Source organism: Geospiza fortis, unplaced genomic scaffold, assembly GCF_000277835.1.
Source record: "Geospiza fortis unplaced genomic scaffold, GeoFor_1.0 scaffold40, whole genome shotgun sequence".
NCBI lineage: Eukaryota > Metazoa > Chordata > Aves > Passeriformes > Thraupidae > Geospiza > Geospiza fortis.
Genome location: NW_005054297.1, coordinates 15,969,654 through 15,988,057, shown reverse-complemented (window position 1 = coordinate 15,988,057; position 18,404 = coordinate 15,969,654). Strand labels below are relative to the sequence as shown.

Genomic DNA, 18,404 nt, shown 5'->3' with positions numbered 1-18,404 from the left:
AAGAACTGGATTGTACTTATCTTTCTCTGCAAGTATCTGTTTTATTTAGGTATTTTTATTTATAGTAATACCAATTAATGTTCCCAAACCATTAGAAAAAGGTCTCACAGTGTTTAGCAACAGAAGAAAGTATTAACTATGATACCATCTAGGTCTCTACTGGATCTTCAGCCTTTAAAAAAAAATGCATGTGAAAATATCATACTGTCTCATGTAGCATTTGTTATCCTCTAAGTGGGCTGGAAAAGGAATAAACCCTGATCTGAGAAACTTGACCAACCTAGAATATGTATTTTCAGAACCAAACACCTTGGCATACAGACACAATTGTGGCAGTCCTTTCAAAGGAGCAATTTTACCTACCAGAAGTCTGGTAAAACCTGATCATGTAATGGCATGTAAACAGAGCTCCACAGGGATTGGAATGTGAAACAAAAAGTGTATGTGATAAATTTTGCAAGGAAATTTTCCAAACTAAATTTCAGGATATCTTTATTTCAGAGAAGGCAGATGAGTAAGACAAAGGGATCAGCAAAACTTACTGCAGGGGTATGGCAACATTGAAATGAAAGAATTAAATGTTTAGTGATTAAGTAGCAAACACTACATTTATAAACAAAACTAATTAATAAACAACATTTTATGAATTTCCAAAATTGACTACTGAGTTCTGGAATTTCCTATCAGGCAAATACAGACCAGAACATTTTATGTATCACAATACCTATTTTTGAGTATGGGATAAATTTACAGACCTTGGTAAATGTTTTCAATTTATTTTTGCAAACTTACAGACACAAGTTACTGTAACTTATGCCAACAAGGAAAGAGCCTTGATAGGATAGAGTACTACAAAGTTTACAACCCAGAACAATGCAAAGAAAAAAGTTAAATGAACAGAGAGAAACAGAAAGAAAATCCCTTGTGAAAAGTGAAATGACAAGCCATCAAGCAGGAGAGAAGAGTGGCAGTAATTGAAAAACCAAAAAGATCAGTAAAAAGCAAGGCATCCTTGGATGTATTTCCCCTGCCACAGAGGCAAAAGAAGTAGGATTCTGTTGCATGTATTATTAAAGCCCTTGCTAAACTTCTGGAAATGGATCTTTTGTTCAGAAAGAGTGCTATAGGATACCAGTGACTGAAAAAAAGTGAATGCAAAAAGGGTCTAGGAGTACTTTCATAGGAACATTGTTTGAAACAGGATAATGAGATTGACTGCTGAAGGCAGCAAAACCAAGATCTCCAGTAACAAGGCAACATAATCCTTCTGTTCCCTGACCTCACCCCTATGACATAAGCAAAAAGCAAAGCACAAACACCACGAAATTAGTTTACAAAAACAATACAGCTGTTACCAGAAAAATAAGGCCTTTTTCAACTCTTCACTATACACACTGTTTCCTCAAGAATCACATAACATGTGATCCCTAAACAAAGCTCTTAAAAGTCTCTTTATTTGTAAAACTGAATAGCATTTATTACCAATTTTGCAATAGCTGCCTGTAATTGACGGATAAATATTTTCCAAATGTTGGGGTAGTTCATATGCCAACTTTTGAACAGTCTCCTTTCAGGCACACAGGATATGATACATCATATTCAAGTAAGGTGAGTAAAGATGCCAAATGTATGTTCTGGGGCCAGTTCTATCATAGCTGCAGTATCACTGAATCAACTTCTATTTTCATATATACTTTCATTACACAAAAATCTATCTACCTATCTATTTTAGTCTTTCTCACTTCAGACCTCACATTCTGACTTATGGGTTCTAATTTAATTTTTGAAGGATCACCGACACCTAATAAAGCAGAGCTCCACTCAAGTTTGATCTATACAAATTTGTTAAATACAATAATCCCCTACAATTGGTAGGGGACAGTATACCTAGTATTTAAAAATTCTACTTTCTTTCTTTTATCCACCAAGTCTGCTAACAGAAAAAAGAATAAGGAGAAACTTTAGCCAGGGATCATGACAGAGAACAAATACACAGCAGGATGCGAATAGGCATAGTTAAAAGAAAGATGTAATATCCATAGTTAATTATTGTCCTTGTTTCCCACTTTAAATACTTCTTTTATTTAATTTGTAGCATCAGTTTCTGAAAGACAAAGCCTCTTGCTACAATTTCCTTCCATTTAGCTGTTGTAATGGAAGTTCTTTTTTCTTTCAGAACAAATTTGTCAGTCTATTCCACCACATTCTGTTTAATTGAATCATGAAAGATGCTTGCTTTTTCTTCTTCTTGCTCTATTTTTTCCTTTTGTTAATTAATCCAATGGTTGCTGGTTTGTTCCTCCAATTAGAGAAGATGTTTATTAAAAATTAGCCCTTACAAGATGTGTACATATAATAGAATACAAAAAAATTATCAGTGTGCCACAATTTGCAAGTGGTGTCCCTTTCCAAAATAAATTTGGAAATTAAGTTCAGCATGTTAAGGAGAGTTTCTTCCATATTTCTATTTTCTTAAGGTTAGCATAGTTTATTTGAATCAATTAACAAGCCATACACAGGAAACTAGGGTATCTTTATTTTAAATAAATTGGGGTCAGACACTTAAATACATTCCATGTGTCTCATTCTTGGTATTTTGCTCCATCTTTTCCAATAAGGCACTGGGCTTTTTCTCATGTGTACTGACTGTATTTCATCATAAGCTCAACTACACAAAACTGTGTGGAGATAAAATGTATGTCTTTTACACAAATCTATTTTTCCAACATCTCGTTCAATTCTTATAAATGTTTTATTCCATTAATCATCTGTACTTGTTCAGTAGAAAATTAAGGCCTTGTGTAGTCTTCAGAAATCTTGTCTACAACATAAAATTTTAAATTTTCATTTCTAAAGAAGTGGCAAAACCTATGTTTACCATAACTGAGTGCTTCAGTGTAATCCCAGACAGCTGCTACCAATGGATACTAACAATTCAGAGATCACTGGTTTATGGTGCACATTTTAGCATAAAGCCACACAGTTTATTGTAAATTCAGAAGCCCTAACTTTGAGTGGTCAATTTTCTGTATTTTCTTTTTTTTTTAAAGATCAGTGACTGGAATTTATTTAGAATGGTATTAATTATTCCCCCCATTTCTTTTGAAATCAGAAAATAGATAAAATAAACATAAATCTAAGACAGCCCTCTTGTTACTGCAAGATCATTCCCCTGAACTTGGTGTATCCTATTACCTGAAAACTTATGAAGTATTTAAATTTTAATTTGAATTATTATTGAATATTGAAGATTTATCATGATAAAAATGAATATCTAGTGGACAACTTAGTATTTTCAAAGATTTTCCCTCAAGCGCCAAATTATTCTTCATTTTCAAATCTCAACAACATGTGAATTTTTCTTTTGAAGTCTGGGCTTTTTAAAACTGTTTACATTTCTAACCTGAAAAAAATAAACTCTGCTTAAATAATTAATAAGATGGATTTACATAACTGCTTTTTCCAAGCTATAAACAGAGTAAAGCTCTAATTTGAAAAATACTTTCATTCAAATTAGTAATGTAACAAAACCTTGGATGCAACCAAACTACTGCCAAGTTCTAGGTGTCCTGCCATCTGTTCCGAAGCATGTGGAAATCACTCAGGTCAAAGTCAGTTTCCCCTGTAGGAATATTCTCTGTAAAAAGAACTCACTGAACCCCAGCTTAGCAAATTGCTTCAGCATATGGATTTAGGGGTAAACTATATATATGTACAGTATGTTTTATTTCATTACAGATCTTGTCCAAAACAGATGATGGTGTCACATTAGGTCAGTCAATACTTTCGGGTCATTTGTGATCATCAGCAGAATGAATGGCAAAGTGAAGTGATCTCCCAGCAAAAGATTCTTTTACAAGTCCTTTCATCACTAGAGCAATTAAATAACTCTGCTAACCACTAAAACATTTCTGTTACTTTAATAGCCTCTCTGTGACTTACAGCAGCAATTAGAAGATCCAGAATAAAAACTAGAATTAAGCTTCAAAAATAATTATATACAAGACTCCTGTGCACTCTAAGAAGGAGCTTCTATTTTCAGTTTACATTATAATAACTCTTTATACTAAATCAGGCAAATAAGCATTCAGTGAAGAATAGTAGATAATATTCTCATGACTACTGACATCATCACATTAGTTTCAAGGTTATATCAAAAACTGCAAATATACATACCACTAAGAATTCCTTTTTGTCCACCATTTCATTGCCATCAGTATCGAACATGTTGAAAGCAATTCGAAAACCTGCATGTGGCTCTGCCAAAAAAATGCCAAAGATTCAATTATTTATTTCCTTGGAAAGAAAGCAAGTATAATACTCTAAGAAATTATTTGGTGTGCCTTCATAAAAGCCAGAACCTCAACTAATTTAAATCAGGATGTTTGTGTACATACTAAATGCAAATCATAAGATCTGTAAAAGAGTACAATGATGTCACTATTGGACACACTGTTAGAAAATCTTAAAAAACCAGGGTGACATCACCCATGTTATTCAAAGAGAAGGCATGCTCACAAAAGTAGAAATAGAACATGAAATATGCAAGAATAATATAAAAGAGTTAGTTCATGGATAGAGTCCATTTTATATTACAAACAGAAATATGCAGAAAATAAATTTTCTATGAAAAAACAGTGTTCTAAAAGACACTTTAAAAGATTTTTTAAAAAGGTACAGGACACAGCTTCTGGTCAAAGTAAATGTTGTGCTGTAAGACACTCAACATTTTCTTGTTTACATGCTTAGAGCCATTGAAATCTGAGATCAGGTTAGAACTTATTTCTGAAACATGGTGACTTGGAAGGTAACTGTAAGTAAAGCCTTTAGGCAACATTTTGGGGATACCCACTGATTTGCAATATGAATGAATTATGGCCAAAAGTTAATTCAGATAACAAAGAAATGATGGAAGAATCATTGATCCCATAGTGGAAGATACTAAGGGTTCAGGGTCAAGTTCCAGCTCTGATTCATAACAGGAATCCAGTTCACGTCCAAAAAAACCCCACTAATGAATCCCATAGAAAATTTTTAATTATATGTAAGTGAAAGACAAGTAAAATTCTTTGCTTCTTCCCAGAAAACACCCATTAAAATATTTTAAAAAGTCTGTATTGGGATTAGTTTAGGTTATTTTACTTCAATTTTATGGGAGATAAAAGAATAATTTTTCAATTTTGTTAGTGTTTCTGAAATAAATACCTTATATTTTACCACTGACTCTTTGATCTTGCCCATTATGCACTAATTGATGAAACAAACCAGTAATAATGTGTATCTTTCTGTTCTCCCTGTATTTATTCAGTGACCCTTATGAACTTCAGCAAATTTAGCTACAAATTTTGTAGGAATTTCAAAGAAGAAAATAAATTTAAGCTATTAACTGTGGTTTAGGTGGAGCGTATGGCACAGCTTCATCAACAGCCATTAAAAGGTATTCTGGATAATAATGCATTTAAATAAAGCATAACACAAGGTTCCAGAAGGCAAAAGAGGTTCAGAGGAACATAGAGATGTGTGGTTTAGTTTTTCCATATGCAGGGATGTAATTTTACACACAACAACACATTCAGAGCTTTGAAATTGTACAGAATCTTTTATCTCCAAAAATACTTACTTGTTAAAATGCATAAGAGGAATAAATATTCTGTGTAAGATATCACACCTGAAGAAAAAAAAAACCCACAAACCATGTTAGTTTCATCTTGTCTTCACATCCTAAACTTGAAAACATTACATCTAAATATAAGGAGAATTTTTGTACATGTGCATATGCATATTCATACTTGTATGCATGTAACTATTTTTGGTCAATAAGTTATTGGTCTACAATATTAATCTATGGCTTGGGGCTTTTTGTTTGGGTTTGTATTTTAGGGGAAGAGTACATTAAACATGGCAAGTAAATTGACATTCAGTGGAGCATGGCTCATTAAACAGAATTTGGATAGACTCTTAAAAGCTAATATAAATGATTTATTCAATTTTCTTTCCAAAAACCCCACCAGTAATTCACGATAATACTCTTTAACAGTATGAAACATTTACTTTGAGAAGATTCTCAGCATGCTTCCTCCTGATCACACCATTTGAATACAGTTCTTGACTTTATTAAGTGCTTTTTAAGTGCATGTGCTATATTAACTGAAAACTTGATCTCATAGCATTTTCTTTTTGCAAGATTACAAAAGGTAACCACACTGTGGAATGGCACTTCCTTTTCTCTTCAGAAGTGATTAAGGCAAAATTTAAATTAGAGCTGAAGTCAATACCCAAAGACTATGTCTTGTACCGTAAGTTGTACTTGTGCCTTTCTAGCTCTGGAGTAAGGGGTAAAGAGACAACCTTGCAGAATGTCCAGAGCAGCAATGAAGAGAAGCAACTCATAGTTCAACAAGAACAGAAAACAACAGCTTGCAGCTCTCCCAAGTGCCCTGAGCTCCAATGACCTTTGAGGCTGAGCTAGGGAAACTTGTTCCTGGTTTCTAGCAAATTGGTTTTGTCTGTCCTCCAAAACCAGAAGTGTTAAGTCAGTCCATAATCTTAGATTATTTCAAAAGAGTGAAAAAAGAAGTATTTAGATGCCTGAGAGTAAAGATGTCTATCAGCTAGGATTTTCAAAAGTTGCTGGCTGTCTCCTTGATTTCAGTCCAAGTCAGGTGCAAAAGTTTTTCCAAAAACAGCCACATCTTTGGATGTTTAAATATCTTATTTTAAAATCTGACTTAACTGAAAATGTGACAAACTAGGTAAGCAGTCATGTGAATTTTTTGCACCAAAAAACCTGTACAATTAAAACTAAAAGCAATGTATCATTCATGTGGATTTTAATTCCACTATACTTCACATCCCATCTTTTGATCCAAGAGAAATTTAAGACTTCAGAACCAGTATTTTATTACTGCTAGTAGATCTAGTTAGGAAAACTACTATGATTTTTTTAATACCACCTACTCTTTTCCTCAATTTACACATTATTGAAGATTAGTAATGATGAAATATAGACATTTAAGTAACACATGCTCTTTGCTTTATCTTCTTGATTTTATACAGCAGCCTGCAGAAATTAAGTTTTCAAAGGCCTGCTTGAATCTGTTTGGACAAGCCCCTATCAAGAAATCAGATATCTCAAAGGTTCTCATTCACTGATGGAAAACATTGTTTAATAGCCAGTCAATAAATGTAAATATATTTTTTTGGTTTTTTGATGGCACTTTCTTTGCTGTAAAACAGGAAGAAAGTGCAATTGTCAAGTAGTCCATCACAGGTATGACAAAAGCAATAGAAACAGCCCTGAAAGCTTTCTCTCCTTTTGTTTGCACTGCCATATTGAAGCTGCAGACAGATAGTTCTGGTTGATTGCTCTGAGTGTTATGGGAGAGAGGCTCTGAAATGATGATTGAAGGGAAAGAAAAACTTACACTAGGATCAGAAAGAAGAGAAGGAGGGCACTCAAGGGAAAAACATAATAAAAACTTAAGGTCAGTGGGCATAAATCAGAGTGCCTCAGCTGAATTACATAAATCCATGGCAAAATAAATGGACATAGGCTTTTGCTAACTGCTTCATATGTGCATGTTAAAAAATAAAGAGTAAGAAACAAAAAAGTAAAGACTACATTATAACTCAGGAGACCTGAATTCTATTTTCATTTCTTGAACCAATTTACACTATCACTCATAAGACTCATCATATTTTCTTATATTTTTATAAAACTGGGCAATAGAACTCCCTTTTTCATAAAACATGCTGAAAAGATATCCAACTACTAAAGTCTAATACTAATTTTATCATCTTATTTTGACAGTTTGAGTCCTACCAATTCCATCAATTTCTGTAGAACTCCACTGGCAGAAAACTGGAGTAAGATACTGTTGAATCAAGACCACTCATGTTGCAGACATTTTATTACAGAATTAATAAGCAACATCTAGATACATTTTTAACTGATAATGTATTGACTTAACAGATTTGGAGGCTGAATTTTTATGCAATTAATATTTCAAAAGTCAGCTGTATACTGCAATTAATATATTTATGCAATTAATATTTCAAAAGTCAACTATATAGAAAGCAGCCTAGAGCAAAGAAGTACACTGAAATACAATGCAAAGATGCGCCAATTTCTGCCTCTCTGTGAGTGTTGGCTGTAGACTTAGGAAAAAAGAGTGCCTCCATGCACTAGAGAGCCTCCTTTGAGAGTATGTCCACATTACTTACTCCTTGAATAAATCTGAGCTGCATTTGAGTTATATTAACCAATTACATGCATACATTTGATTGGAATTCTGTTGCTGGTGTGCTTATTTTAAACACCCATAAAGTGTCCTTTTATAACAAGTACTTGTGTCTGCTTTTGAAAATTTCAAATGCACCACCACACCTTTCCCACTCTGAATATAAGCAAAGAAATATGTAGATTATTTATTACAAATAGCTTTTATTGTAAAGCCATCATTGTTTTATTTCCCTATGGTTTTTTTTGTTGTGAAGTGATAGAGCTTATTAAGAAAGAAAAAAATACAACCGAGGAGACCGGAAGTGACTCTTGGCTCCTCACTTACCAATAGTGTGAGTTTTAAAAGCTATAAAAGCCCTCATCTGCAGAGTTTAAAGGAATAGGTAACATTTCTGAAACTGTCTCTTTGTGTTGTGTACAAAATGCTTCACCAGTGATATAAGATAGCACTACTGCCTTTAGAAATAATCACATTATTGAACCTATTGAAAAGGAGTAAAGAGATATTGTTTCTTTACTGGAATATTCTGTCTATAGTCCACAGATCATTCATGGCAACAAACTGAACCTGAAATATTTAAACATCAGCTTAACAAACTCTGAGTCCCCAGTCACTTAAAGAGGGTAGTTGGAAGCTGGCATCATTAAAACACTGTAGAGACTACATGGAACTTTTCCATGTTGTAAAATGTAGAATGCAACCGCAAGCAATTTCTTTATTTTTGAAAATTGGACCCAGATTAAAGTACATCATCACAAAAAAGTTAATAGAATGATAATTTGGTTCAGGAAAATAAATTCTCCTTCATCACCTTTCTCATTAAGATTACGGAAAAGTTTGGATGATCCTTTCCAAACCGGTGGTGTCTCCATAAGAATCTGATTCAGCTCCTAAAAAATAAGATTTAAAAAATTTAAAAGCATATATTTCAGTATTTAATTAAGTAGTTAATAGATAATGATTAAATTCTAGGATATCAATATAAAAGACAAGGAACTGCATGCAAATCTACCAGTTAACTGAACTTCAGTTACCACAAGGATTTTGGAAGTACTCAAGCACTCTATAAATTTTTGCACACGTGATTATTGCAAGAATTGCTCATCTGCATGAATACTAAGTGTTTGCTGAGCTGGAGAGACACATGCAATGTATTTGTGGCTGAAATAACCCACCACTGCTCATACTGACTGAAGCCAAGGATAAGTCCCTGGATTTCAGTAAGGTTTTCATACAAAATCCGAGCAACTGGTCTTTTAAAACACTCGACCTGAACTAAAGCAAACTTCATCCATGAATATGAATGTACTTTACTTAAAATACAGGGAAACAGACAGGGGACTTTTGAAAAAAAAAAAAAAAGAGGCACTTAAATACCACAAAAGGGAGAGAGTGGCATAAATATTTCAGGCAGTTTTGCATACACCTATTATACCTAGACACTAAGAAATGCAGTCAGATATAGACTGAGGGAGAAGATGACAGATGCTTGAGAAAGTCAGTAAATCCAACAAAACAGGCACCGCAGCTAAAGTATCTGAAATTCTGGATTTAGCTGAGTCTGAAGTGACAAAAATGAAGAAATTAAACTCTCCTGTGCCTCTACATTTACATCACAAATGAAATCAACTATCAAAATGTATGGTTATAAGACCACACAGGAATTATTGCTCACCTGCTTTGAAAGGGATCGCCACTTTTTAGCATCTACAAGAAAAGAAGTTATTATGAATGCACAAAATTCAATTATGCCAATGTGGTGTCATAAAAATTGGGATACATCTATACTGTGTTTTCTACACAAATAATTATTTGCCTTACTTTATGAGTGTAATTGTCTTTATGTTATTAAAAACCCTTTAACTTAATACATACCTAAAGTCCTAACTTTAAAGAACCAATTCAGATGTAGTTTTTAATCCAACTCTGCTTCAATGAGGGAAAAGACCTTCAACATCCAAAACATATCCTAAAAACATTTAACAGGAAATAGAGGGCATTCATGCTAACCCCTGGTAACAACATTCTGAAATTATTATTTAGCAGCAGTAGTATTAAAATGCAAATTGTAAGGAGACCTGGATTACAATTCTTGCTTCATGGACCACTCATACTTTTTAAAGCAAATACAGAAAAAAAGCCCTTGAAACTACACCAAGTGCTAAGACACCCTTCAACCCTTCCTACTACCTCAGATTCCTTTTCCAGCCTCTGTCAGGCTCAGTTCTTTGGTAGCTGTAACTGAACAAGACTTGTCCACAACCATTCAAGAACTCAAAACTTGAGGCTCATCACCACCTTCTCAAGACAAATATTTGTACAGATTCAATATTATGATAAGGCATTCAATATTATGATAAGGCATTGTGAGTACTAGAATTCACAAAGGTCCAGAAAGTAGCACTTTATGTGGTCAACTCCATAACAAATTTTGGTAGGTAAAGGCTTCTTTTCATAGAGCAAAAGACATTTTGTTATTAGAAATCCTTTACTCATAATGAACTTCATGCACCATTAAGTAATTAAAACAATACATGAGGTACCCACTATGGTCTTTCATCAATTCATAGTTAGAAATTGACTGAAATTTTCATTTTACATCTTGGTAAAGGTTTACACCAAGACTGTTGACAAATCCCATTCAAACTATGGTGAAGTTATATCAGGCAACATCATAACAAGAGCTAACACATTTTCATAAGCTTTTCAATTAGATTTTTTTTAATAAAATCCCCTCAAACAATCTCATTTGCCATATAAATTGGTGCATGTTTATGCCTACCATAAAAAATTCAGAGAATAAATATATCTAATTTTTGAATCAGATAGTTTCCCAGTCTCACATGTTATATACATATCTCCTTCCTAGACAAGTCAGTGAAGATTTGTGTGCACATATATATATATTTCTTATAGCTCAGTGTTAAGTTAAATTTACTATAGTTAGCACAAACGGGAAAAATATATTTCATATTCTCCTAATTTGTTTTCTCAATATTTAACATATATTCAGATTATAAAAATGTATCAATAATGACTCTTAAAAATAATGTATGTTCCCAAATGAAAGCCTGCACCATAAAGGCAGAAACAAGTTAATGACAGCATTTATTTTATATTTTTTTTTTTGTAATAAATGCCTGGAGTAAAAAGTTACATTTTATAAAAGAAAACACACTCTTACCATATTAGTTAGTGTTTAATCAAAAAAGGAAGTGAACACCCTCTTGACTTTTGTAGAGTTTACATGATTTCCAAAGTAAATCAATCACAATAGACACATTCACTCCATCACAAATATCATTCATGCCTAATATTATTAGCTTTTCTATAAAGCAGACATAAAGAGCTTCTATTATTATACGTCAAAGAGCATTTTTGCTTTTTGACAAAACTCAAGACCTTTCTAGTCTTCATTCATAAAAACACCAGGTATATGTTCTTTTTTTATTATGCAAAATATAGATGGTCTAATATTTCAGCCTGAATGGACCCAATTACATACAACTTGCAAGTCATTTATAAAACTACCCCAAAAATAAAAAATAAAATGTTTAGAATGTATTATTAGAAAAATTCCTTCCTTAAATGTACTACTTTCAACAGAGCAAGACAGAAAATTGACTTGGCCAAGAAGACAAATGGTACTTTGGCAATGCTGCAGTACAAAGTTAAAATTATCATAGTCAGAGATGAGAAGCTGGATGTGGCAATCTGTGGGTCATCTATTTCAGCTATTACTTCCTATTTATCAACCTTCTGTCTCAGTTTCCCAGACAACATGACCTGCACTAGAATGAAGTGATCCACTTCTACTTAATTGTAATCCTTTAAAATAGCTATGTCAGCCATGTAATCTCTGATACCACGAAACCTAAAAGACACCCAAGTTAGTTTTGCTTTTGGTCTCAGAGGTGAACTGGATGAACAGAAAGGATTTTGATAGAAACAAGGTTTGCTACACTGAATTCAGAAGGGTGCCTGACTTCTAACTCCAGATCTCTTCTCCTTTTCCATGAGATAAACAGAATGTTCTTATGAGCTTAATGATTTTTGGTTTGGCTTTGTTTTTAAAATCTGAATACTTTGTGAGAGGAGGAAGCAGAAAATTCATCAGCATGGAAAAATCTTAATAGCAAACCATACATACAGTGTGGTCTAGCCAATCAAACTGTCATAAAACAGAGTTAAACCAAAATGTTTTAATGATGTCCAGTATATATATCACAAATGTTTCATGACCATACACAGTGAAACCCAACTCCACACTAACAAAAAAGGGAAGAATTGAAGTTCTGAGCAGAGGAAATAGATAAAAAGTGCTGATGTGTATTTGTATTAACTTGTGTGATAAGCAATCTGCTTCCTCTCTTTTAACTGCAAAGCAAGAAAAAAAAATTGCTTTCTGGTAAGAGTTTCAAAGTTTTGCAAGTTTTCACCATCTAAGCTCTATCTTCTGTCTTCACTGTTACAATGAGATAATATCTTTATTCAAAAGTTACAGAAGTTTTGATCACTGATGTGCCATGACTGAATTCTTTCCTCTTGTTTCATTACTGTTAACAGAACAAAAGGGAAAAATCCAACATCTGCACAGAATTTTAAGAAAACTTAAGGTGGGTGATTATACATGTCACACCTGAGCAAAGATATTCCCATTCTCCAGAAGTTCTTGCTGCTACCAATGCACTGCAAGCCTGGGAGCCAGGAAATCAAACTAGAGCAGAAAGGGATCACCTTACTATTTAGTCACTCTTTGATACTTAAAGCAAAGATTTTACAATAAATGACCTAAAGTGGATAGCTAATTTTTCATTAATTAACACATAGTACTAAGACTGGCAATGTTTAAGTGTAGAAAGTTGATCCCCTGGGGGACTAAAACTCTGACTCAAAGCATGTTATTTAGCATGTTATTTATCATATTTCCAAATATGATACAGTTACATGTTATATCTTATTGTTAGCCTTTTAGAAAATGTGTATGGTTGCCTGCTTACAGAGAAACTACACAAAAGAGGAAGCATGAGTTGTACAGCAATACAGGCCTGCTCAGAAAGAAACTGTGTCAATGCAAAAGCCAGAAATTAACCTGCCATCTTTCATGACTATTGAGCTGTTTGCAACCTTTAAGACAAGAGTGTTCAACTAGCATACCGATGTTTACAATCTAGTAACAATCAGGATACTTTTTGTATGTATTTGGACACAAAATTCTGAAGGTGCAGTAGTTTTATACAGCAACCAGAAACAGAAGTAGGAATCAAAACCAAATGGGAAAATAACATGCACCACAGACATTTTCCCATTTTCCCTAGCAGTTCTAGCATTATAAAGCTCCTGCTTACGTTTGGGTTCATCACTGGTAACAGCCTGGATGAAGTCATGTGGAGTCATGTATAGCTGCCCTTCAAATTCCAGACTGGCAAACCTACGAAACCGTTGCTCCCGTGGAGTTGCATAAAGGTGTAAATCTTCCAGGTCTGATCTGCTGTCTGTAACCTTCAAAGACAGAAGGACACAGTTTCAATCTATGAAAAAGGTTCTGATTTACAATTTTTTATTTACTATTTACAATTGCCACATTCACCATAAAGGAACTGTAACTGTAAAAGTGATAATTCATAAAGTCAAACATATCCAAGTATTTTTCTATGGTAAGAGCTGAAACTACAACTGGGATTTCACTGCTATCATTTTCAGTCTTCTACAACTTTAGCAACAATCTTTGGGTATTGAAATTGGTGGTACTACCCAACCTCAGAAGAAAAAATTAAAATAAAGAGAAGTTTGGCTCCTGAATCATAGAAGAAGGGGAACTTTAACTCAAGGAAGTCATTGTAACTTCAGCAGGCAGACTTCAAACAACTCTGCCAGAACTACTTCAGTCTTCTGATAGTTCCAGAAGAGAACAGAGTAATACTTTTTCTATATTGCTTCTTAATATAGAGGGCAGCTGTTGATAGTAATAGGCCTCCATAATATACTCCAGTGTAAAGCTACCATATCTGTGGGAACTGAGGAAAAGCATAATTATAATTCCAGAGTTACGAAAGTATAATATAGCATTAGGTTCAAATATTATGAGAGTCTGTGTCAGGAGTTTCTGGTATATTTCCCATCCAGCTGATTTAAATGTAAACTCGGTAGTACAAAACTGTAAATGTTCTAAATTCTAACATCTTTCTGTGGCACTGCCAAACCTTTAATAGAAAATATGCTACTGCTATCTGAAAACTCTTTTTAGACCATAATGAGGCAAACTCCTCTGTGGAATCATTATCTTGAAGAAAATATAAGTATCAACATCTTTTCAGAGATGAAGAAACCAAACCCAAACTGATTCCTAGAAGGAAAAGCAATCATATAGGTAACTTCTCCCATTATGTTGAAATAGGAATGCAGCATCTCATCAATGAAATCTCCCAACTTGCTCATTATTCCTGTCATTTAATACAGTATTCCTAAAATTCTCCACCTGTCTAACTAAGGAACACAGAATTTAACTAATATTATGGTTTCTTTTAACAACTAAGAAAACTGACAAGTGCACTTCATTTTTCAGAGAGGCATCTAAACCCAAACATAACTTGTAAGATGTCTGCAGTGGCTGTCCACTTAGAGATAACTGTCCTCATATAGAAACACAAACTGGTTTTCCAAAACCTTTCTAAGAATAGATTACAGATTTCAGCAATTAGAAGCAAAGACACATTCATACTGAGTAGTCAAAGATCTGGGCTCACTTTTCTTCAGTTTTTCAAACAACATCCTTAAAAAACAATAGACTGGTGAGACTACTGCAGTCAAAATTTCATGGCCCCAGTTGTAATTAGGAGATTAAATTAGATGTACAGAAGAGAAACATCAAAAATTAATGCGTCTAGAAGAGGTCAAACACTTTCTATTCGGGAAAAAAAATGTTTTATAGGGAGCCTTACTACTTAATAGCTTATCTAGGACATTTTAACTAGCCTTCTATAAGGACAAAAGACTATTGACTGTGTATTTCTCTTTCTGTATTTCTCTGTATCTAGTTCTTTTGAAATCATTGCTCCATGTGTGTATGTGTGAAAATGTTTTGTTTCAACAGACGAACATGTCAAAGAAAGCAAGATTAAGAGAAAGGTCGATACAATAATTAAATTTGCAGTAGACTGCTCTAAAAATATTCTGCACTCCTGCTTGAGAAGCAGCTCTAAACCCAGGCTCCATGCTTTTTATAATTTTCAAATGATTAATAATTAAATATAGGGAGAAAAAGACAGTCTAATAGACAGACCTACAAAGTCATTTTAAAATGACAGAAAGAAGCAGAATTCTTATCTAACGTACCCACATGCAAGACAAAATATTCCTGTCCTATCTCACTGTTTGAATATTTTGGTCTTACTGATCCTTCAGCAGTCCAGTGGCATTCAAACTATGCATTCATGTGGGAAATACACAAGTCAGTTGTTTTGATAGAACTAGTGACACAACTGATTATCCCTGTATTTGAAGTTTAATAATCTATCTCTTTTTTTGAAATGTATTTTATCACTATTAGAAACATGCTTGTGAATACAGTCAGGTTGTAAACACAAGTAATAAAGCAATATTTCTGCAAAGTCAATTTTCAGAAAAGAAACAGTTTCCAGGCCATATTACACACTTTGAATGTATAATAAATTGTAATCAGTCACAATCAATCATACACAATCACAGAAATCTCTAGATAATGTAACTCTCAAATATCATTTCAGTTTTCATCACTGTCAGTATTTAGAGAGCACATCGAGATTCTTGGCTCTCAAAAAATTCTCACTGTCTCAGGTACTACTGCTTAATATTTCGCTTGAGACGCCCAGAAAAATATTTGCTAAATTCTCAGACACATATTTCAATATTATCTTAAGGACTCTATGCTAGTACAAGTATAAAATAACATGCTGCAAACATGGAATTTTAAAGACATGCTTAAAATTTATGCATGTCAGTACTCAGGTCTGCAAAGCCTTAATTTCTGCCTTGTTTTTCAATCCAGTTTCCCTCTGACTATATAGCAATGCCAGTATTTCATGCTCTGGCTCAGAATCATGGTAACCGATATGAATATTGCCTGCTCCCAAAAATGGGAGTACCGCCCTAAAGGCCCAATACCTGCATGACCTTGCTCTGGTGCTTTATGTTCACTTTTCCAAGCATCAAACTGGATAAGGGAACTGTTCTGACTGAGAACTTTTCTATTGGTGGTGTTATTTTTAAGTCAGACAGATGCCTGTGTCTACCCCACGAAAACAGTTATTTGTTTCAAAGCCTAGGCTACAGGAGCTTGCAGATTGTGGAAAAAGAAAATACCACCTGGGCCAGCAGCAAGCTCCACCTACTTCAAGTGAGGGAAAACCGTGGGCTTAAGCATTATTTTATTCCAAGGAGTAAAAACATCACTTTATTTTGAACTTGGTGGTTTTATCTGAAAGAATCAAAACAACTTATTTCAGCTATTGATCCAACAGGAATCTAAATAAACATAACCAAAGCTTAATATGGATTGGATCACTGGTCCATACACTAAATGCCCAAATAAAAGCAAAGTTTGGCTACAGAAGACTCCAGGCACACAATCAGCAAACTGACAAATAAAACTTTCTTTGGAAATAATATTATTTTTTATCCAAGTTTCTTTTCAGAGCTTTATTGCTTCTATTATGCTTAATAGTTTATGTATCATACAGAACATTTTCTCTTGTATAAAAGCTGTAATTACTGGGAAGTAACAAATATTCTAATTAAAAACCAGGACATTCTAAAGCATTACCCCAATTTGCACTTCTTCAGGCATTCATTTAAGAAATTGATCTCAACACATAACAATGAAGCATCTTCTGTTTTCCTCAACATTTGCAAACGATAATGCAGTGAGCCAAGTATGAAAATCTTAGTGACACTACCAATTGCTCTTGATTGATTTATTTCATTATTTCACATTTATGACCATGTTGGGCAATCTTACTGTAGCAATGGATACAAAGGGCACATCTCCAGTGAGGACAGGCTGAGAGAGTTGGAGTTGTTCAGCCTGAAAGAAGCCAGGGAGACCTTAGAGCATCCTACCAGGACCTACAGGGGGTCTGCAAAAGAGCTGGAGAGGGACTTTTTACACAGGTAGAGATGGGAAAAGGGAGAATGGCTTTAAACTGAAAGAGGATTGAATAAGACTAGATCCTAGGAAGATATTCTGTACTGAGAAGAAAAGAATGGTGGTCAGACTTTGGCACAGGTTGCTCAGAGAAGCTGTGGATGCCCTGGAAGTGTTGCAGGCCAGGTTGGACAGGGCTGTGAGCAACCTGGTCAAGTGGAAACTGTCCCTGTCCATGGCAGGGGAGTTGGGAACTAGATGATCTTTAAGGTCCCTTCCAAACCATTCTATCATTCTTTGAATGAGACACAGAAAGTACGTGTTGAATACCTCAGGGAAGGTACCATTGGTGAAGGAGTGAACAAGATTCACTAAGTTCCGATTTCTATTTGAAGTTTCAAGAGCTTATCCAGACTAAATCTCTCTGTAATTAGCAAGTATTTTCAAAAACTTTCATGAAAGCCCATCCCTCTGACAAGCAAATGAAGATAGATTTTTTTTATGCTACTTGTTTACTAATCCTCTTGGCAATCATGCCTACTAATTACTATGATCTTGTATCATGTTACAATTCTCTGTCTTTTAAAAAACAGACCCGCCCATTTCCATCACACAGAAAGTCACAAATCTCCTAATAGCATTTTTACCTTAATTACACGCATAGCTGCTTATCTCTGGTTTACCTGCACATGCACACTGACCTGCTGCTATTAGAAATATAGGAGGGAAAGGACGACAGCTAAAATCAAAAATCTAGCCAGAAGACAACCTTTCCTTCCTTTCAACTTCACAACTCAAGAAGTAAACAAAAAGAGGCAAGACTTATAAGAACTCATGAACGATAGAACATCTTTTCCCTATTCTCAAAAAATTTTAAGTGTCAACAGTTGTAATCAACTAACTTATGGTTATCATCCTTCTGTCCTTCCTTCCTCAAACTCTTGTACCTTGTTGCTCCACATTTTACTCCATCCTCCTGTGCCATACTCTTGCAGAAGGACTGCAGAGAGAACACAGCACCTGTTTTGGGTGTTTAAATC

General features: G+C 34.3%; 1 protein-coding gene across 2 annotated transcripts in view; it reads right to left on the bottom strand.

The window, feature by feature from the left end:
* MICU3 (mitochondrial calcium uptake family member 3) overlaps window positions 1–13,834 on the bottom strand; it is a 39,655-nt gene extending 25,821 nt beyond the window's left edge. For both annotated transcript variants that reach the window (XM_031066336.1, XM_031066339.1), the window contains exons 1-5: window positions 13,592–13,834; window positions 9,919–9,950; window positions 9,055–9,133; window positions 5,621–5,668; window positions 4,177–4,259 (exon numbers count right to left, since the gene is read on the bottom strand). In XM_031066336.1, the coding sequence (XP_030922196.1) occupies window positions 4,177–4,259; window positions 5,621–5,668; window positions 9,055–9,133; window positions 9,919–9,950; window positions 13,592–13,640 (291 nt within the window). In that variant the 5' untranslated portion in view covers window positions 13,641–13,834. The remainder of the gene's footprint in view (window positions 1–4,176; window positions 4,260–5,620; window positions 5,669–9,054; window positions 9,134–9,918; window positions 9,951–13,591) is intronic.
* Between the last annotated feature and the right edge of the window lie 4,570 nt (window positions 13,835–18,404).